At 32.2% G+C, this 23,473-nt stretch overlaps 2 protein-coding genes across 3 annotated transcripts; both read right to left on the reverse strand.

Moving 5' to 3' along the window:
• Positions 1–4,640: 4,640 nt before the first annotated feature.
• Positions 4,641–11,333, reverse strand: LOC107933092 (26S proteasome non-ATPase regulatory subunit 2 homolog A). Its single transcript, XM_041086668.1, has 25 exons — positions 11,057–11,333; positions 10,879–10,979; positions 10,669–10,789; positions 10,314–10,373; positions 10,115–10,182; positions 9,770–9,812; positions 9,581–9,646; positions 9,423–9,461; positions 9,254–9,336; positions 8,932–9,046; positions 8,738–8,812; positions 8,460–8,618; positions 8,121–8,228; positions 7,941–8,045; positions 7,692–7,832; positions 7,504–7,608; positions 7,192–7,413; positions 6,257–6,370; positions 5,965–6,180; positions 5,800–5,859; positions 5,603–5,716; positions 5,435–5,520; positions 5,237–5,345; positions 4,959–5,137; positions 4,641–4,883 (listed from the first exon to the last, which is right to left on the reverse strand). Exons 1-25 carry the CDS (start codon positions 11,156–11,158, stop codon positions 4,808–4,810), a joined length of 2,667 nt encoding a protein of 888 aa, XP_040942602.1. The 5' UTR covers positions 11,159–11,333; the 3' UTR covers positions 4,641–4,807.
• Positions 11,334–18,113: 6,780 nt separating this feature from the next.
• LOC107933038 (transcription activator GLK1) lies at positions 18,114–20,768 on the reverse strand. 2 transcript variants are annotated; one of them, XM_016865185.2, is made up of 7 exons: positions 20,632–20,768; positions 20,041–20,554; positions 19,747–19,887; positions 19,269–19,613; positions 19,124–19,186; positions 18,880–18,999; positions 18,114–18,518 (listed from the first exon to the last, which is right to left on the reverse strand). In XM_016865185.2, exons 2-7 carry the CDS (start codon positions 20,494–20,496, stop codon positions 18,369–18,371), a joined length of 1,275 nt encoding a protein of 424 aa, XP_016720674.2. In that variant the 5' UTR covers positions 20,497–20,554; positions 20,632–20,768; the 3' UTR covers positions 18,114–18,368. The 2 variants fall into 2 exon arrangements, with proteins under 2 accessions (XP_016720674.2, XP_016720673.2); XM_016865184.2 differs by having other exon boundaries at positions 20,041–20,768.
• Between the last annotated feature and the right edge of the window lie 2,705 nt (positions 20,769–23,473).

Consider the following 23,473-nt stretch of genomic DNA (forward strand, 5'->3'; position numbering starts at 1 on the left):
TCAATTTAATCCTTGTTACCATACATAATTTTAATTGGTACGATAACAAATTTAGCTCTTGATGTTTACATATTTTGTCAATTTGGTATTGATTTTAAAATATTCAACAAATTTAACCCCAACATTTACATATTTACATAAAATATTACCGGCTAAATTTATTAAACAAAACCAAATTAATTGAATGCGTACACTTTGAAGGTTAAATTTACTATTATACCAATCAAATTATATACAATTGATGAAAGCATTAACATCATAATTAGTTAATTTCAGTTATTTGCATTCAAAAATGTCAAGAATTAAATTAATCCGGTCAAAAAGATACAAATACCAAAATAGATCTAATTATAAAGTTTTACATTAACCCTAAACTCTTTACTGTCTAAATAACTAGCGTATCCCATATTTTTATATATTCATCTACCGAGTGGTTGGTCTCAGCTCACAAGAATGGTGTGGTGTGGGGGGTGGGTGGGTGGGTAAGGGAACAGCCTAATCGCCCATGCTAAAATGACCCTTAGCTGTGGGCAAGGACTCTGCCTTGGGTCCCCACCTACCCTCACCTTTTTTGTTTTGTTGGCTCACAATTTTGCATTGTTTTCATTCAATATTTGTGACATTCGAATGTGGTTCATGGGACCCAAACACCCATACTGACACTTTTTTCGCTCACCCAAGTTACTATTTCATACAAGCTTAGCTAGCTAGCTAGCTAGGTATGGTCTCCCCCAACACCATCAAATGTATTGGTGCTATTCAATGCAATGAATGGTATAGTTGTATTTATAGATCTGCATGGCACCACATCACATACTAATTATTTATTCACTAAGTAAAAATTTATTTATTTTTATTTATTTCATTTCATGTGAGTGTAGCATCACGATTCTTAGTCTTTATTTTTATGATACAATGCCTAGAACTACTCATAACCCCTTCCTAACCTTTCAATAAGAGAATAATGCGCTTCAATGCACTCGAATCCACGTTCTCTTGCACTGACAACAATGCCAATGCCAACTGAGAATAGGGGTCTATTTGATTGCCAGTAAAATGTTTTCCGTAAAATGATTTCTGGAAAATGTTTTACTTTTCTGTAAAATGATTTACTAGAAAATATTTTTTGCTGTTTGGCAGATTTTCTGAAAATATTTTCCGGAAAAGTTGTTTTTACATATATTAATATATATTAATAAATTTTTATATTTTAAATTGTTTTAACATATATTGCAATGATTTATTTATAATAATATTCAATTATTAAGCTACAATATTAATCGTTATAAATTGAAAAAAAACTAATATCAAATAAATTATTTGTAATTGTGTTAAAAAAACAAGTATTGAATAATTAAAAAAAAAAGTTACTGGAAAATCAATAAACAGAAATAGTTTTCTACCGGAAATGAATGAAGGAATGAAGGAGGCGATAGAGAGGAGAGCACGGAAAATGTCTTAAAGAAATTGAAAGGGTAAGACATTTTCCCTAAAATGTAACCCATTTTCCCTTGTTTTGGAGTTCATTTTCCAAATGGAAAATGTTTTCCGCCAATCAAACGCTGGAAAAGTTAGAAATGATTTTCCGGAAAATCAATTCCGTTAATCAAACAGACCTAGATGTATATACCAAGTCTAATTGCCTTAAAATTTATTCTATTTGTTGTGAATAAATCTATCCATGAGTTGTGTGGACTATTCAGACCGGGCTAGACAAAACTTGAACAAAGAATATTACACCTTGAACCAACATAATCCAAGGTAAATTCTAACTTCATAGTTAAAATTTTATTTAAGATAAATTGTCTCGTTAGTTACTTTAAATATGAGTCGTTCTTATTTCAATCACCTAAATGTTTTTTTGTTGATTTGATCACCCCGAAATAAAAATTGATCAAATTGATTACTCCACTATTAAATGATAATGGAAAACTAATTGTGCATTTCCACGTTAGCCACTCTTAGACCTATTTATGAATCGGGCTACCCGCCAAGGCCCACTCAAAGTTTAGTAGGGTTTGGGCCAAAATATTAAACCCAAAATATGGGCATAGACAAAAAATTTAGACCCATTTAAAATATGGGTTAGGCTCGGCCTGGTTCATTTCTAAATTTGTAATATTTTATGCTATGTTATTTTTATGTATTATGTAATTTATAACACATAAAATAAATCTGTACTAAATATACAATACTACTCTAATGTAAACATTAGAAAAATGTTAAGATGATTATATAAAAAATTTTAATAAATAAAAAATATATTAAATTAAAATAATATAAATATTTTTTTTTTAAATTTAAAAAATAATATGACCATATCTGAAATGAGCTTGGGTTAGCCTTTTGCAAATATGGACAAATTCAGGTAAAAATTTAAGCCCGTATTTCCGGCCGAGTCGAGCTTTAACAAACATAAAATTTGTTAATATCATATTTAGACCGACCCGACCCAATTCATGAACAAGTCTAGTCACTCTAAAACTAGGGTAAACTATTGTCAATCACTCTAAATAAGGGTCATTTCCATTTTGGTCACCATAATTTTTTTTCATATAAATGCACTATTAGTCTTCCGTTACTATTTAACAGTGGAGTGATCAATTTGTTCAATTTCTTTTTTGGATGACAAAATTAACAAAAATAAATTTTAAGTGGCGAAAATAACAACAAACCTGATTAGTTTACCCTTTTAATTTTAAACAAAAAGAACTTTTAAGCAGGCTTCTGGCAGCATCATTTTACATGCAATCGACCATTTTCATATTTATTCAGCAATCAGCAATGCATTTTTGCAGCATTTAAGCATAAGGATAAATTTGGTAATAGATTTTTCACCCATTGTTGTTTATGAACTACAAAGGCAATCAGAAAGAATTGACTTACACTTTTAGTACTTTCAAGGATCTCTCTGTCTTGGAAGCTAAGGAAATTCAACTTGGTTCTTCAACAGTTCACTGATTTTTTCCTGTTATCTGCATACACTCTTATAATGGTGAATTGTGTGCAGAAACTTGCTCCGTTCCCTCTCAACATTAGTCACGCATCATCATTGCATCGATTCAACACAGAAGCTAGATTCAACTGGACACTTTCAACACCAAAAAAGAAAAGGTTTCTATAAATTGAAAAAGAAATTTGGATTTATTGTCACAATTTAAATTGAAGGAATGGTGTTTTTCCTTTAGAGCAGACGAACGAGCGACCTGAAAATGCGAATTTGAGAGACGAATCCTGGAAGAGAGACCAAGCGGGGAAGAAGCGGCTTTGGCTTTAGCTCGAGGGAGACCCAAGCTGCAGCTTTCCGAACAGAGTTTGATCGGAAAACTGATCTTGCGATGGCGGTGGGGCCAAAAGACGCCAAAAATCACAAAAATTCTCAGGGTTTTAGACCTTTAATTTTGGATTCATAAAGTTCTAAAACCCTGTTTCGGAGCTTGAGAAGTTGAGAAACGGATCGGGTGGCGTTGAATCTAATGAGCATGAATGAGTAAATGGGCCAAATGTGTTAAATTCTTTGGACATCCTCGATTAATAACTCATATTCAAAATTGATTCTTAAAGTTTAAAATGTTCTGATTGAATCAACAAAATTTCAATATCATATCAATTAAGTCCTATCAACTTATTTAAAACGCATTAATTAATATATAAACGAGTTACTTCTATACGAACAGCTCAGATCTCATATATTTAAATAATAATTCCCTAAATTTTGCCGTCCACTATTTTCTTAAATATCAAATCCAAGTTACAATAAAAACAAATATATTTATATTTTTTTTTGTTGAATATAACAAATTCAAAGTGTTTACATCAAACTACTGGAAATAAATAAAAAAATCATTTACTTTATCTGAACATAAGTCTTGTAAAATCTCCCTAGGAGCCTCCTAATAAATAGAACACCTTCCTTACTATCAAAAGTCAACTTCGGCAATCCCATTAGCAGCTTGATCATCCTTGGTGAGAACATACCTAAAAAATCATAATTTTCCATATTTTAATATTTGTTTGATTCATCTATCTTCAATGGGTTTAACCACCTCCATGTTATGCATATGAATCAACACTATCTAAAATCTTCATCATTTAAAATAATCACCCCATCCAGAATGCCCCAAAACTCAACTTCAAATACTAACACTCCATTGCGTAATGATTTTATCCCATTCATCAATGTATACATTTAATGCCAAAAGTATTAATTAGAGTGGCAACATTTAATGGCAAAATCAATAAATAGCTAATTAAAAAGGCTAGATTTATGCATATTAAAGATGTGTAAATTTTTATTCACTTTCCAGTTTATTTCAAAAGCAAATGAATGAGCATCTTGGATGAAATTTTGGTGTGATTAAAGCTGGTTAATTTTTTAATACATTTACAATTTGATTACCTCTACTTATCATGAACACTACTAAATTCTTTGATTACTTTCAAACTCATTAGAACCTCATTGTCAAACCAACAATTTTAATAAAATTTTAACAAGAATTGAATTTTAAAATTTTACAAACAAATATAAAAAAAATTCAAAACTAAGCAAATTTTTAACCCCATATTTGAATGCTAAACTAATGGAGTCGGTCAAAACATCAAAATGCGCAGCAAAAGAAATGTAAAAGGGAATATTGCCGTAAAGAAAGCTTGCCTGGTTTAACTAACATTTTCATATCTAGTCGTTCTGACTTAAAAAACTTTTATCATGAAAAAAATAATAATAAAGTTCGAAACTTTGTTTAAAAACGGTGTCACATTACAATCACCAACCATGGAAGTAGCGGCCGAGTTCTTGCTTTTTAACTTAACTATCCTCTCTGTAGTCTGGGTTTTCTTTCAAAATAACATGCCCCTCCAGGATGGGTGAAAGGGGAATATACCTGTAAAAACGAGATATTTGTTAGCGAAAATCAGGGTTAAATCAGACAATTCACTCGGGAGAGGTTTTAACTTACTTTTCGGTAGCCAGTTCTGCTCTATCACCGGCAGCAAGAAGAACCGGAGTGGAATGAGTTTGGAAGCCAGTGATAGTCTTGGGTCGACCAGCCTGCCCAACAACATCAACAGCTTGACCTACACGGACTGGGACCGATAGAGGTTTGAGGTTTTCGTCGACGGTCATCAACATCCTTGGCTGTAGACAATAGAAAACAATATTATACGAGAACAAGAACAGCATTGAAAAACACATGCACTGGGAGAATAACTAGTACGACTGTAACTGATTACTGACCTGCATTGCCAGAACAATGAAGTAGAGGACATAATGGTATTTTCCCAGTACCATAGCTTTCATATCGAGGCATGCGTGCAACATTGTAACCAAACCAGCAAGTGCAGTCCTGGAGTCAACAAAAGAAAGAAAATTTCATCCAGTTTAACCAAGATAAAGCAGAGTATACGATTATGTGTTTTTGGAAGAGCCACTTACGGTGATAGCAAAAAGCGGTCAGAATGATATGGATTAAGAGTCAATAGACCCTTCCCCAAATGAACTAAACCTTGAGCAATTCGCACCTGGACAAGCAACCGAGCCTTAGTTTGTCTCACAAAGCACACGGTATCATGGATCGAATTATAAAGAGTACAGAAAACATACACAAAAGAGAAGGCTAGCATCCTTGTAGTAATAACTTGAAAGATTGCGAAGCATGCCAGCAATGCGAGCATTATTGGTTCCAGCACCTATTAAACCCAAGGAGATAACTGCAGCCTGCAGCATCCATACAAACACTTTGAGTGCAAGCTGATGGGAGAGATGGAGCGGGAAAAAAACACTAATTCTAATCATCTTACCATTGCAACTTCTGAATCCGAATCATGACTAAGCCTGCTTAATGTGTCCATAACATTAACCTGCATAATATCACATCGATCAAGCTCGTTTGCTGTGATGAAAAAGTGGTGACTTGAAAAAGGACAAACTAGGCTGTTCAGCAACATTTAATGAGATTAGTTTACCTTTGGGTTTGATATACAAAGAAGACCAAGAGCCAAAGGAACTGCACGACGGATATTCTGCTCACCATACTGCAAAAGATGCTCTAGTGAACGAATTGACATATCAAGACCCAATTCTTCAGCCATTGCTACCATGGCGATACCAAGCACAGCTGGACCTTGGTGGGTTTCGCCCTTCTCAAGATGCTGAGCACAATGACCAAGAAGGTTTTGGACCTGCATATAAAAAGGGTTTAGCTAATATTCATGCCAAATCAAATTTGCACAGCATATTGATGACTCACGAGATTACCTTCAGAACATTCCCAGTTCCAGCATAAGCACAAGAAAGTAGTGTCATATCACAATATTTTCTTATTTTTTCATTGAACGTCTTTGAGACCTCCGCAGTCGCCTCCACTCTTTCCTGTAGTTTGCAGCACAAGTTGGGATGAAATGTTGCAAAATTGTAATGAGCAGACTAATTTTCTCAAGCTGAAAATTAAAACCTATGCAACCTACGACTAAAGCATACATAATTCATACACTTATATATTAAGACGCGTAGCACACAAACACCAGCTCCTTTTCTTTTCTTTTTCTTTTTTTCATTTTTTGAGAAATGGTTAATTTCCAATTTTGGTCCTAATACATTAAAATTTGAGTTTTAATCCTTATACTTTAATTTCTAACATAATTTGATCTCTATATTTTTATAATTTTATGAATTAGCTCAAATGGTTAATATCGTTAGCTCTTCAATTAAAATGTTATGTGGTTATATATAATTCGAAAGCCGATTTTTAAATCCATAAAATCGAGAGATAAATTCTTCAAAATAAAAGTAAGAGGATTAAATTCCAAATGTATGAAGTGTAGAGACTTAAAGTCATGGTTGTTTGAACCAATCAAACAGCTGGAGTACCAGTCCCGAGAGAGGCATCAAACCAGTTGACCCACGAACCAATACGGGTCAGTAGAATTAGGCTAAAAAGCCAATTGAGCCGGTCTTTTATTTTTTAAAATATTTTTATTTTTATGTTTTTTAATGATTTATTTAATCGAACCATATGAACCATTGGTCTGACCAGTTCAACCACCATTTTGGTTCTAAAATCTTTGCTTAGAGTATTTATTCTTCAAATTTTTACTCTATAATTTGATAGAAACAAATAATCAACCCAACGCGGAGCATGGGTGGACCATACTAGTTCACTAGATATACCAGAACCCGAAAAAGTCATTTACCTGCTTCCCAAGGTATAAAAGACCAAGAGCAAGTGGCAGAAGACGAGTGAGAGGCTCCCCCAACTCTGACTCACTTCGGTCCATTAAAGCAAATATAATAGCCTGTGCAACCTCCTCATTGCAGGAACCCACGTATATCAAACCCAATGAAATTGCAGTAAATGCTATCACATCAAGGGGAGCCTTTGCATCATTAAGTATCAGAGTCAAGCTGCTACGGATCTGTAAATTAAATTGGTAAACATTCATTATAGCCGCCAATGCCATGCACTAGGAGGTTCATTAACAGGAGATAAAGCGCAAGATTTATACCTGCTCATTCTGGGCACCAGCATATGCAATTCCCAAACCCATAATTGCACCAATACGAACTGAAGAATCCTCTTTACTAATATAATCACTCAATAGAGCCAGTGCCTTATAAAAGGAAATAAGACAGTAATATAGTGAGCATTATACTCTGAATGAACCAAACAATGATGAGGAGAAAGGGAACTCACAGGGTCACAATCATTCTTAACACCGCAATTGACAATCCCAACTCCTAATAATGCTCCAGCAATCACATGGTTATCGTTGCTATGGAAATACTTGTCGATCTGAGCAAGCCCAGAGTCGACATCCCACAATAGAATCATACCCTGTTATGGGGAAGCCAAATCATATACTTAAGCTAGATTCCAATTATGAACTTGATTACCAACCTATGCATACACATATTGGGGCAAAAAATAGTAGGGTAAGCGTACCAGACTTGCTGCGGCACTGGTCTTCCCGTGTTCTTTGTTTTTGAAAAGCCAATTTCCAGATGAACCACCAATTGAAGAGTCTGCTGGTGCTGTCATTAACTTATCCTGCAAGGCACACATCAATTGATATTAAAACTTAAGCTACCATGATCTCATTATTTTTAAGCTTGTAAACTATACCTGGCCAAAACCAGCATTAACAAATGCATTGACGAACGTAGCAGCCAAATTCTGTCTAGCTGAATCAACACTTGCACCAGCACTAGCACGGCCATCAAGCAAGTGAGCCTAACAAATCCAAGCATGTAAGTTGTCAATCCATTAAGCAAATTATCCAACATGGTCAATGCAGTAAGATGCACACTTTAATAACTGAGATAATTTAAGCACTTCACACCCTATCAAAACCGGCAAAAGAAAAATAATCTTTTATGAGGAGGGGGGCAGCCAACCACTAAAGGTACAGCACCAGGTCTTATATACTACCTTAAAATGTTTAGCAAGTTTTGAAGTCCAAACCTTATAGATATCTTCTGGAGATTTAGGCTCCATAACCTCGATATCACGAGCAAGGGTGAGATAACTTTCACTTAATTTAGTATTGTTGATGATATCCTGTAAAGTCTCTCTTTCATCATCATCTGCAACCATATCATCATCAAGCTCAAAGGTGATCCCCTGCAAATAGTCACACGTCCATAATCAGAAGAAAATATAAACTAACGACATACTTAGCAACAAACAGTTACAGATGCTTTCAGCACAACAAAGCAAAATAAAGCAAGCTGCGTACTTACATGTCGAGCAAGAATGTAGCAAAATTGCATCTTCTTTAGCTGATTATCACAAGATCTAAACACCTGTCTCACATGCTGAAAGAGCACATACTAAATTGTTAATACAAAAATCAATTTAAAACTGAAATCCTGAAAAGGATTTGCAAAACAATGCTGCATGGCAAGAAAGGAGAAAAACATAATAGGAAACAAACCTGCATGTTGTCAAGGGAAAGTGCAATTTGAAGTGCACTCGCGAATTCCTCAAACTTAAGATATATTGTGTATGCAATATCCAAAACTAACATGTCATCTGGTCCAGGAAGGTATCTGAAAAAATATTGCACCATGAAATGTCATCACAGGAAGAGCAGGCTCGACGTTATTTGTCATGGGAACGAACGTTAAAAGATAAAATTGTATATTTTTTTTAGACTTAACAAGTTCAACACGTGATTGATTGAGAATACTATCAGAAGAACAATAAAAACACTGTATGTATATTGGAAAGTAGTCCAAAGCTTTTAAACTCCATACCTAGCAGAACTGGTGAGGTATAGACAAGTTCTCTTGAAATTTGTCTTATCAACATGCTCAATTAAAAGGTCAAGATCCTCAACCTGCAGTTAGGTGTTTTGAGCTCAGTAACAAGAGAAGGGAACACAGATAAGAAACCTGAAAAGATTAAAAAAATGTTGTCTGGTACCTCCATCAAGAGATCAACAGCTTCAGGTTCAGCATTGTGCTGTATCAAAAAGTACAGAGGTGTTAGAAACATGAAGCCAAAGAAATTTCCGAAAAAAATTTGTTCTGCAAAAAAAAAAAATCAATTGCCTGTTACATATGACAAGGAGAAAGCTATACCTTCATGTGAAATGACACAATCTGTTGCACAAGCTCCATTAGATCTTCAATTGCAGCCTCTTCACTCTGCATTAGCAACAAAGTAAATAACATTATCATCCAGATTAATGTCTCGCCATTAAAGATAACCCTACATTACATAACTCATAGAAACTACAAAATGTCTAAAGATTTCCTTAGACTTCTAACCTGTCGCTTCCCATACTCTTGTGCAATTTCTCCAGCCAAGTTCCTGAGCGCAAATAATGAAGTGAGAACAAAATTATTCCAGTTATATGTCATCACGAACATGAAAAGATGATGCATAAAATGAAAGATTTCGCATAGGTGATCTTCTGGTTACAAATCCTAAGACGGAGCACCAACACAAAGTGGAACTTGAAACCAATATACCAACAAATAAACACAAAAACATTATCATAATCTAAAACCACTCACAAGTTTGACCAGATATAGCTGATGAAGAACCCCTAATACAAAATTTTCACAAAAAGTAGAGTAAATTAGCATGTTATCAAGTCGGACAATGCTCACCTCACATACTCATGACCCCACGAACCAATATCACCTTCTGAACCCAACAATCTGTACTTCAAACTCTCCTGTAGGATTGTCAAACGAAAAAATGATAAACAAAGATAGAACTCAAAACAAGTGGGGTAAGAAAAATCGATACAAAAATGTGTAATTCCACAATTATAGTGTTCCCAAAAATAAAAAACTTGAAAGCTACCCGCTCTCCCTCTGCAGACATGGTCAGTGCCAACACAGACAGGATATCGGCCAAGTATTTCTGCAAACAAGTTAAGGTAAATTAGTGATGCAGAGTATATGGGAAAAAAAGGGAATATCTAGGAAAGCAAACACTTTAAGAAAATTGAAATTCTTGATTTTCAAAAGTGTGGTTAATTGAGATATTTATATAAGGAACAATTCGCAGCACCCCTGAAATAAAAATTATAAACAAAGTCCCTATATAAAATATTAATGCCTTCATCTAAATCATCCTTCAGTGAATTGCTTAGCCCAATAAACATTACCCTAATAAAAGATGTAATGGAAGATAATCAAAGCAAAATTCCTAATACCTTTAAATCAGATTCTGGCATTGTCTCGTAAAAAGCTTTTAGGGTTCCATAATGAGGACGGAGAAACTTCAATGGCTTCGGAACAGAAGTCATAGAGCTTGTTGAAGTCCGGATTTCATGCCTACATGGCATATCAAATCAAATCATAATTTTTTTTTAAATAACCTTTAACTAACAGTGACAAAAAAAACCCTAATTAGATTCAATCACCTCATGCTCTCAAGAGCTACTTTCTGTAACCCAGGATCGGAATCCTGAACTCTCTCTACATATAACTCCAACTGTTGTTTCAAAGCCAAATCCTCCTCCGACTGCATAAAAAAAAAGCCAAGTGTTAAAAAATTCGATACAGTTAACCGGAAAAGCTAAATCCCGAACAGCCACTCACCAGATCCTCATCATCTTTCTTCTTTTGGTCCTCTTTCTTCTTTGGATCATTCGCCGGAGCATTCGCCTGAGAAGTTCCGGCGTCGTTTTTCTGATCCGACATCGTAATTAGGGTTGCTTTTCGAGTTATTGGGTTTTAGGGATTTCCTTTTGGAGGAGAGCAAGAACAAAAGAGAAGTGGAACTCTTTTAAGTACTAATATTTTTTACAATGAATTTCTCTCCAAGCAATCAGGGCATCTTTTTTTTTTTCTAAACCGGCCCCTCTCCGAAGATGAAAGAGCGGAATGTACTTGGACCGAGCCGAACCAGATTTAATAGTTTACATGGGTTTTATTATTTTAAAGCCCATTTAAAATATATGATTGAAACAAGCCGGGCTCGATAAGATAATTGGAATTTTTTGAAAAGGTCCAATTATTGTTTTACTAAGGGCCCTTTTGGATGGGCGTTTACCTCCAATGCAGTGTGTTTTGCTTTTTTTTATCTCACGTTACAGTATTGTTACCGTATTTAATTTTACCGCCACTGTTGTTTTTATACTAACTGCAAGTAAACACACCGTTCATCCAAAGGGGCCGTAAGGCCCTAATTATCTTTTTTGGTAAGTTACACCAGGTCACTAAACTACTATTAGCAAAATTTTATTTAAGTCACTGGGTTGTTAAAATCGTTGTTGTATGGCCTATTTTGTTCGCACTATCTACACTAATCGAAAGCTCTCCTTCCTCTTCTCTTCTATATAGTTCAATTTTTTTTTCATGAAACAACTTTGAATGTCACGAATTTGTGAATCAAAATCTAAACAACTTTCTTTTTCGATCTCTAACACTAACCATCAAATCGGCCTAGATTTAAGGTATGTTCTTTTACCCGTTGATGGGTGCTAATCAACTATGTCGATCGCCAAATCGTTGCTTGGAGCTCATTAGTCGAACTTTAAAAGAGAGAGAGAGAGAGATCAACTGCCCAATGACTTAAATAAAAACTTTTCAATAGTTTAGTGACTTAAATAAAAACTTTCGAATTGCTCAGTGACCATTTTTATAACTTTTCCAAGTTGAGTAACCAAAACATAAACTTACTAATAGTTTAGTGACCTTAAATTTAGTTTACCCTTATTTTTAAAATATTTTTCACACACCTTTTTTAAACATTAACTATAAAAACCCATACTTAACTTATATAGATTTTCTCACTTATGTAACTAAAGTTTTATTGGTCAAAAGTAATACTTAAACTATCAATTTTTTTTTTTTGTCTTGGGTTTTATCTTCATAAACCACAGCTAACAATTGTACCCATATTACCATTTGCTTATCGGGTCCATTTTATTTCACCCTTAACCCGTTTGTGGAGTCTAAAAAACTCCAACAGCAATGTATCAAATAATTACCCCTATAAAATATATAGATATGCACGAGTTTGAGAAAACTTTTGAATTGACGAGAATGTCGTTTATTTTTTGTCATACTACTCAATTCGCATTTTAAAATAAAAAAAGTTGAAGTAAGATAGAGGTTGTGATAGTTATTACATATTTAAAAATATTATCATTTAATTTATAATTATTAGTTAAAAAATATTGTGCTAATTTTAAAATATAATTATTAATTAAAAAGAACTCTAAGCACACCTTAATTATTGAAATAAATATAATATTTAAAAAATTGATTAAATGTTAAACCTATGTGACATTAGAAGCCAATACATTTAAATCAATGAGATGCAGTAACATTTAGTTCCTAAACTTAGCAACTTTTCTCAACTTATTCCTCTAACCTTTCAGGGTCTATATTAGCTTAAGAACATCACTTTTTTTTTTTCAAATTGGTCACTGAACTCAAATTTCATTAGCTGTGATGACGTAACACCCTCTCGGAGTGCCTTATTATTGTTTAATTTTTTTAAAAGATTATGTTAAATCTAAAAAAACTCAAAAGACACTTCAAAAAAATTACAATTTTTCAACATAATGATAAATTTAACCCTCGATGTTTAAATTTTTTTGTCAATTTAGCACTTATTCTTTTTTAGCTAAATTTGACAATTAACCTTTAAAAAAGAATCAAATTGCTTTTTATTAGCGGAAATACCGACTAAAACATTAAATTTTTAACGATATTTGCATGACAACCCGAGTGGCAGTCCACTAGTACTTCATGTTGGCATGACATTATTTGTCTTATATGTCAATTCAACTAATAATTAAAAAATATATTAAAAATTTTCAAAATTTTAGGGAAAAAATACATTCTTAAAAATTCAAAACATAGCATGAAACACCCGTGGATTGCCAAGTGAGTTATCATGTTTAAAAATTTAGTCACTATTTTTATTAAAAACAACAACAACAAATTAACTCTTTTTTGAAAGATTCATAGTTTAATTCAACCTTTTTTTAATACGTCGAGGGTCAAATTTAGTTCAAATAAAGAATAAGAGTCAATTTGATAAAATACGTAAATGTTCAAGACTAAACTTATCATCATATCTATTTTTCTAAAATCAAGTGATAATGTGGCACGAACTCGTATGACCATATCATCACACTTTAATAGAATCCAAATTTACAGACTAAACAAAAAAAATTGTAAAATTCCAAAATTAATGTGAAAGATGATCCCTTAAATTAAAATTAAAAATTAATATAAGATATTAAAAATCAAAATAAAAATCATTTCTATCCAAAACTTGCAACTTGAATGAAAAGAGTGAAAGTTCCATTCAAAAAGGATCAAGGTCTGCATTGTCAACTTTGATGAAACCTCAAATGTTTGGAATTTAGGAAACTTCCATGCATCAATTGGCTCCTTTGCTCCTTTTGTGGTTATCTCATTGTCTCCCTTCATTTTCATATTTCAGTTTCAGGCTTTTAGCTTCCTTTCATGCCCCACTCTCCACATGTGTATGCTAGACCCAATTCTCTGACTATAATTTTATTTTCCGGTATAATTATAGATGTTTTTTATTCGTTTCACGTTTGGACAATAATCATATTCGGGTTAGAAGTAATATTTATGTAAACCTTTCCCACTAATGATAGTTAGGGGTAAATATTTGGTTGAATCGAGTGAAATAAGAGGGGAAAAAATCAAGATAATTAGTATGATAAACTTAATTTGATAATTTACCCGTTTAAGGCATTAAATATTTCATTTTAGATTCTCTTTTAATATATATTGCCATATTTACATTTTTTTAATTTATACATATTTTAAAAATTTTGGAAGAAAAATTATAAATATTTTGATTTTTTTGTAATTTTTTGGAGGGACCAAGTTGTATATTTTTGAAACTGTCAGGGACCTAATGAGTATTTACACCAATCTATTATTCGAGCTGTAAAATTCAACTTGAATAGAACTCGAAAAGTCGAATTACTTAATTGAGTTTATTAAACAGCCCCGAATAATACAATTTGATTAACTTGCAATTCAAAAAAAAAAAATTTTAAATCAAATCGAATTTTACTTATCTCTAATGATAGTTTTAAGGTTCATACATTGTTCAAATACCTGAACAAGAAGTTGACCACCACTTTATCCAATCATCCATTGGTAATTTAATTTTTATTTTACCCTATGTTTGGATTTCATTAAAATTAAACAAATGAATGAAAAGCTATATTTCTTATTGCTTAAATAATTTTTTTATTCAAGTAATGGAAAGTAAAGAGAGTCGATTATCTCTTGTAGATTTGTTCAATGATAAGATAATCAGTTTAAGTTCAATGGATAGCTTGAAACTTAAGAGAGATTGGACAAAAATATTAGACCTAAAAAATGTTATTGGACAAAAGAAAATTATATGTGTGTCGTTGAACACTACAAATCTCTAATGTTTATATCTGCGTTTGCCATAAATAGATTTGTTTGGTTCTCTTCGATTCTCCGTCCACTCTCAAAGGCAACGCTAAAGGGACTAACAAGAGCCTAAGCCCTTAAAATGAAAATTTCAATTTTGGCCCTTTACAAGTTACAAAATTTTATATTAATATATGAAAAAAAACTATATTTTGACCCTCTAAATGATAAAATTGTACTTTTACTCATAAAATCATATAACTTGATTCCGAGTTCCGACCTAGAGAAAAATTTTATAACTTCACCCTTACTCACTCTATTTTAGAACTGTCCATGGGCCGGGCCGAGCCCAGAAAAAATTTTTGGCCCGCCTACTAGGCCCGGGCCCGGCCCGAAATATGGGCCTAAAATTTTGCCCAGTCTCGGCCCGAGAAAAATATCATAAGCCCGAACTCGACCCAGCCCGGCCCATTTTTAATAAACATTAAAAAATTATTTTAAAATTAAAAAAATAAAAACAAAATTATTTTAAAAGTATTTTAAAATTAAAAAATAAAAAAATATATTTATTATATTCGGGCCAGGCTGGGCCGAGCCCGGGCCAAAAAAGTAGTGCCCGAGGCCCGGCCCGTTTTTTAAACGGGCTCATTTTTTTGCCCAAGCCATATTTCGAGCCTATATTTTTACCCAAACCCTCCCATATTTCGGGCAGGGCCGAGCCTGGCCGTCGGGCCCATGGACAGGTCTACTCTATTTTGTATGGATTAAATTCCATTATATAATTACTCATGATTGTAATTGTAATTTAGAGAATTTGCAAATGTAAAAAACTTTAAAAAATTTATAGATATGGTTAACAAAAACGACAGTAGTACCATGAGTAGTTAGTCCACCCTATTTCATCAGAGGGACACGTGTTATTTAGTGTGGTCCTTGGTCCCACTAAATATATACCACAGATTACTCGGTCACTAACTTTTGTCTCTATTTTTTTTCAAAAAAAAAACTTTTGTCTCTATTTATTTCAGAATCTCGTGCATCCGATAATATATACAAATAAAAAATATATTAAATTTAAATATAAACATTTTACACTATTTAATTTTAATATATATGTTATATTTAAAAACATTACAAACACAATATTTATCCAATTTATAAATAAAAAATTTTATGTTTCATAATTAATATATAATCTTTTTACTATGAAGATTAAAATTCACGTTATTTTTTTAATCTCGTTTTGATCGTATCTATTTTTTTAACACAATACCTAAAATTATCTATAATTCCTCCTGACCCGTAAATAGGAGGATAATTCACTTCAACGCAGTAGAACCCACGTCTTCCCTGCATTAATAATAATACCCATACTAATCGAACTAATACTCAACTGACAATTCAAATTATTCCTAATTAAATATGTAAACATTCTAGATAATGACTTTATTAATATATAAATTTATAAGTATATATACACTTATGTAGTTATAATCGATATAAACAATAGATAATTAATAGTTTAAAAAAAAAAGAGATATATATAGTTTGAAATATATGTATTTAAGATAAAATTTCGATGATATATTAGTTTAATGGTAAAGAAAAAATTTTAAAGATATTTTTTTTTTAAGTTTTGTGATTGTTCTTATCAATAATGTCGTCATAATTTTCAGGTATCAAAATCGATTTTCTCTCCTCGTGAGTGAAATCAATGTTTCCAAAATTGGGCTACTATTTAAACTAGTTAAGTCACCGATTATCGGTTCGACTGTTGGTCTAATAATAAATAAACAACTAAAAATCATAAGAATAAAAAAATTTATGAACTTGTTCAGTCGTTGTTTTTAACCTCTTAATTTCTTGTTTTTCACATGTTTTGAGTAGTTCACTTAGAGATCAATTCAATCCCTTTGTTTGGACTAGTATAGCATTCAATTTTTAGTCAAACAATCTGACTAGGTGATCTAGTTCGATTCCAACAACACTAAGGTAGTATTTAGTGCTTTCTCATGTTATGATTCCAATGAAATGTGATTGTCGAGAATGCTACTTTACAACATTTGGTATACATTGGAAGGTATTGATTAAAATCCTAAGAAAGATACATTATGACGTTTGTTTCACTAAGTATTCTCCTGCGAATGTAATAATAATTTACAAATTTAACCTTATTAAATAAAATAAAATATTCATTTATTTAATTTATATGTAAACTTTATTCTTAACAAATATTTAGATTAAATATTTAATTAATAATATTTAATTAATAATTTAAATGAAAGTAAGATTGTTTCAATTTGTTTTGCATATATTTTCTAAATATAACAATGCATATATAAAATTAAGTATATATAAAACATGTTTTGGAATAAATTTAAAAAGAATTATTGAAATCACGATTTGTTTTAGCTAAAAATTAACTCATAAAAATGTTAAAAAAAGGGTTGATTTTAGGTATTGCTTTGAGCAAAACTACAAATAATTAAACCATATATAGGAATGTAAAACCAAATGCGGTCTAACTCACAATCCTACACAACTTAAATGAAACAATTCTACCCATATCCTACGAAAAATAATAAGTATTTCATATAATAGAGAAAATCATACAGGAGGATGGAGGCAATACCTTTCTTTTTACATTTATTAATAGATGACTAATACCTTAAACCAATATAAAATAGAGTTAATTTGTGTTAATATAATTTTTTTAGCTTTTCAATTTACATGGGAAAACTACTTTATCGTGTTTTATCATGGGAATCACATTACCGTATTCATGAGAATGTAAATAAAATAAACACTTTCCATCATATACTAAGCGTTACTTAACTGCAATGTATTTTACCATTCATCCAACATTTATCAATAGATTTTATTTTAAAAAATTATTATAATTGATTTATTTAAATTAATCAAAACTTAATAATCAAGGTCGGATGGTAATTTTCACTATTCTTTTGATTTATTTGAAAATTTTAATTAAGCCCCTCTAATTTTAAAAATTATCATTATACATTTTATTTAAAAATTCTCATAAATCTCACAATTTTTTGAATATTTTAATTACACCCTTCGAATTATTTAAAAAAAACATTTAACTCCTAAATTTAAAAAAATTAATTAAATGCCCACATCAATTTAATTTAGTAATGGGAATGTTTTTTTTTTTCTTTGAGAAGAGTAATGGGAAATGTTAAGTCACTATTTTATTGACAGTGACCCAACAATTTCATTATCAAAACATAAATCCAAATAAATTATCTCAATTCATTAAAACCATTACCAAAAAAACTGGTTTTTCATTACAAGACAATGGATCGATTAGGCAACCTTAATTAATAAACCTGTCCTCGCACGGGAACAAAAACAACAACCAAGTTGCTCCGCAACTTTAGCCGGAAAAAAAAAAAAACCCTTTTGAAGGATTAGATTTCTACATGAATTTAACGTCGAGATATGTCGTCGGATTTAACAGTTTTCGCCGCTGTGGGCCGGAAGCGGTTCAAGCACAAGAAGGTGGTATCTTTGGGACTCCTTGACGTTGTAGCTCCACCAAAACGCCATCCGTTGATGGCGGTTTCAGCCCGATAGGAAGCGGCAGCCACGGTTTCGATAAAACGTCTCCGATAGCGGCATCGATGCTCTCTTTCGACTGTGTTACATAGATTGTAGATATAAATATTAAAGATTATAAATATTATGGATGAAATCATAGATTTAACGTCAATAATAATTATTGAGGGTTATTTTGTTAAAAATGCTTAAAATTTTTATCTTATATCATAAGTATGTGAATGAAGGTTTATCCAAGAAAAAGAAAAAAAAACATTTAAAAAAAATGCTTTGCTTTTATTTGTTTATTAATGAACTAATATAACTAAAATAATTGGTTTAGTTTAAGATTAGAATTTAAGTTTTTTTTCATCGTAATTGTTATTTTAATAATATTCAAATTTAAGTTTTTGTCGGTGTTTTATCACTAATTCATTGATAACAAAGTATAAGCTACTAACCGGATGTAAGTCGACTAGAGGGTGGCGACGTAATTGGCTGGCCGGGACACCGATGCCGGTGTCAGCTTTGTACATTGCATGGTGGGGAGGAATGCCCGGCACCGGTACTGCACCAAATCTCTGCATGTAAATTAGCACCAAATCCCACTAAATTAATAACCTAATCATTTTAATTAGATTATATAAATACATACATGTATACAAAACAAGAAGCATCCAAAACGGTAATGAGTGAACGGTTTACCGTTGGTGCCGCCGTCAATGGGGGTGGAAAGCACGGTGTTCCCGGGGTTTGTCCATTTGGTACCTATTAAACCAAAAAAAAAAAAACTTTTAGCAGCTAATTTACTTTTAGATTTCTAGTAAAGAATAGGGTGACAGGAGCATACACGGTGGTGCTGATGGTGCCAAAAGCTAGGGTCTGCCGGTGGTGGAGGTCCCCAAGCTGGCCGTGGTGGTGGCGGAGGGGGTGCTAAGTGTTTTGGCCATAAGTGCATTAAAGACTGATCCATAGTGGGATGACCCCATACATGCAATGGCCTAAAAAGGTGGTTCTGGTGGTGCATGGGTGAAGCTGATGGCGGGAAACCCATTGTGGGTGGAAGCCAATGGTTCACATCTCGCTTCCCTCCTCCACCAACCGGCGTAGCGCTGCCATATATTTGCCGTCTGTGTATCCAACTTGCCGCCTCCGCTTCACGAGCTAGTAAATGCTTCCTATGAGATCTATATTTCTGCACCACAAAACATAATTATAACAAAATATATATATTTATCAACAAATTTAATGAAATTCTTAAAATTTTAATCGATGAACAGCCAAAAAAATATTTTTTTTGAAGAATTAATGGTTATAATTATATTTACTTGAAGATGGCTGGCGATGTTATGGCGAGTGAGACAATCAATTCCCATAAGCTCTAAAATTCTCGACGGCACCGCCTTGTCCACCCCTAGCTGCTCCACCGCTTGTACAAATCTCCGGTGAAGCTCCGGCGTCCAATCCACCTTCAAACAATTCAAAATAAGAGAAAATTAGCAACAAAGAAGCCTAATTCTTTTTAGTGACGGATTTTGAATGCGTAGCAAAAAGTATCAATACTCAAACCCATAGAATTCTGGACAAACTAAATGAAACCCTAAAATCCGAGTATCAGTTACCTTCACTTTTCGAGTGCCTTGATTGTTGTTGTTGCTCTTTCCTTTTATTGACGATTTTCTTCCCTTATCACCATCTTTAGAGCCTGTTTTAACTGCTTTAGGCTCCTCTCTTTTACTGACGGTTTCCTCGTCGCCTTTACTCGTCGAAACCTTATTTTCTTCTTCATCTTTCCTCTGATTATCACTTTCCTCGGTTTTTTCTCCCGACGCATTCATCTCCGATTCCTCGCCGGCGGGGGGCAATACAGCCAAAATTTCGGGGTCCAACTCCAAATCAGGTAAGACGTCGCCATCAACATCGATGCTGAGAAAAAGATCGTCGAAATCGATACTTTCAAGTAAGTTCCCGTCAGCGAAATCCGGGAACTCGTCGGAGCTGATTGTGAAAGTACTCTCCATCTCTCCTTCGTCATCATCTTTGCTTGTGTTGTTCCTCAAAGGTGACACAGCTAGCATTAATTCAAACTTTTTTTTTTCCCTTCTTTTTTGCTTCCTTCAAAGATTAAAACCAAAACTACAAACAACAAGAAACGATTGAACCCAGAAATTATATATATAACGAGTTGTTGAGAATTATGGCTGTTTGTGTACCGTGAAAATCTGGGGAAATGGAGTGTGGAAAATGGGATATGCACCACAACTTGGGTTGAGAGTTGAGACCTCTTGCAATTTGTTTGTTTTTGTATATGTTTTTGTTCTTATTTGGAGTTTTGGCTTGAAAGCTTCCAATTTTTTTTTAAGACTAATTTATATTATAAATAATAATTAAAAATTACTATATCTATATTGCTATTAAAATTACATTATTAAAAATAATAATAATGAAGGGGTAGAAGTGGATTACTCTTCAAATGGGGTTTGCTGGGTCATCATACCCTACTATAGGAGTGTGCCAAGCACACATTAAATTTTAGAACCAAAATTTTAAATTAAGATTCAGATTCGAACTTTGGAGACGACAGTACTTGAAGAGGCAGTTCCGAACCCCGAACATAGATCGTAAAACAAATATGAAGTAATCATTCAAGCAGTGTATATATACTAGAAACTCTATCACACGCGTATAGTATGAAAATCATATGTTTAAAATATAAATTTGTATTTAAAAATAGTATACAATAAACAATGGAAAATATTATTTGGAACTGATTAATAATAACAGATGAAAATATTTTTTTAATAGTATAGATACACAAATATGGTGATAGGAAACATTTTATGTTAAAAGTTAAAAATTTTAAGTTTACTCGAGAATTATTATCGGTGTAATCGTAAAGAATTTATTTATAAATTCATTAAACGCGAATTCAATCCCTAGATATGTTAATTTGAGTTCTTTGATTTAAAAACTATATAAAATAATGAAAAGACAAAAATGCCATCAAAATAACAATAGTAGACATTTAATAAAATGGCATATTAATAATTTTCTAACTAAGTTAGTACACCATTAGCTTGTGACACCAAATCAATTAGGGGGTTTTATTAATGGTATGAATAACGGAACAGAAATTAAATATTTAATTAGATGTTTCGTAAACAATCCAAACACCCCCTTCTAATCGATTTTTAATTTCTAGATTTTGATTTGCTTAACCCTAATCTCAATCCACGTAAGATGTTTAACATCGATTCACTCATATCATTGTAATTCCATAATCAAAATTCAACATTTTAGGTATCCTTTTGAAAATATATGAATGAGGATCCTTAATCAATTTATGTCCGTCAATTTCTCAATTTGGTGAAAGCATATGTACGAGGATTCACATAATTATTGCATAAAAAAAGAAAAAAGTTGGATGATTATGTAATTATCTTCAAACATTTTAATTCATTCAATATTCGCAAAACTTGTCTCGATCAATGTTTTATTATTTTTAATGCTAAAATTTAATTTCGAATGAAAATAAGTTTAAATATTCTATAAATTCCTATGCTCTTTTGTAAATTTAGAAATTAGTCCTTATACTTTTAATTTCAAGGGTTTATAGTTTATCTATTTTTCAGATTTCAAATTTTGGATCTGATTGTTAAAATTGTTAATTTTTTTTGGTTAAATTTATTGGTGTGACATTTTGAAATAAAAACAAGTTACTCGTTCAATATCAATGTAACTAAAAAATGACGTTGTAAAGAACCAGAATTTAACAAAATTGTTAAAACCACATCATCTATGGTCTTTTTCTAATTATTTAATGGTATTTCAGTAATTTTTTCATGTCATTAACGCATAATTTTTGTCTTTTACCCCGAAGCCTAAACCTTAAACCTCGAACCTAAACCCTAATATGTGTCAAAAATTTACCAAAATTATGTGTCAATGACATAAAAAAGTTATTAAAATGTCATTAAATTATTAAAAAGGGATTATAAATAATGTGGAGGAAAAAATTCATAAAATAAATTAATGCCACTTTTAATTTCTTGTAAAAAATATCAGGAGCTGGTTGGTCACTTTTCACTTTTTGTCTCATTGAGAGTAAACAACAAAGAAAGTACACTTATATATCCCTACCTTCACTTATAGATCCCTAGCATCATAAATATCAAAGAAAAAAGTGATAATAACTACTTCTACATTTAATTTCAGCCACTAGATGTGTATATAAATAATGTGAAATGAAATATTATTTTTTTATATTTTTTTAAATATATTGCGAATCAAAATGATGAGAGCAACAATGTTTGTACATCAATGAACTTAACATTAACTTTCGTGTAAATTACAATAAACTTTTATTATTAACAAATTAGATTGCTTAGACTGGTTTTGTTAAATAATTTCAACATGAATCGGTCCTATTAAACACATTTAGACTTAATCATGGGTCAAGCAGAGTAAGATTAGGACTAGGTTGATGCAAAATTTTAAATTTGGTATGGCCCAAAAATGGCCTAAAATTCTACCCAATCCTAACCTAAATTAAAAAAAAAAAAGCTAAACTCAAGCCCAGCCTAGCCTACTCGTATTGATTTTTTGAGTTTATGTTTATATAAAAATAAATTTAAAAAATATAATACATCAAATACATTAAAAACATTAAAATAAATGGTTACCAACAAATAGAAAATACATTAAAATATATATTGTACTTAAATAACACTAAGATAGTTGCAACTTAGTAAGTAGATGCCTCTAAAAACAATATAATAGCAAAATAGCACCATAACAACAGCAAAAAAAAGTTTAGGCTGATTCGAGCCGGGCCGGGTCTGTGTAAGAAAATCCTACCCAAGGTCCGCCTTTGTTTTAAGTCAATTTTTTGGGTTTATATTTTTGTCCAAACTCTCCAACTTTTCGGACGAACCTTCAAATCTAAATCAGAGATGATTCAACTCATGATAATGTCTAGAGACAGATGACATATTGATTTTGAGTCAATTCTATTCATGGGAATTTAGAATTACTTAACGGAATTAGCATAAGTAA

This window comes from Gossypium hirsutum, chromosome D01 (assembly GCF_007990345.1).
Source record: "Gossypium hirsutum isolate 1008001.06 chromosome D01, Gossypium_hirsutum_v2.1, whole genome shotgun sequence".
NCBI classification, from domain to species: Eukaryota; Viridiplantae; Streptophyta; class Magnoliopsida; order Malvales; family Malvaceae; genus Gossypium; species Gossypium hirsutum.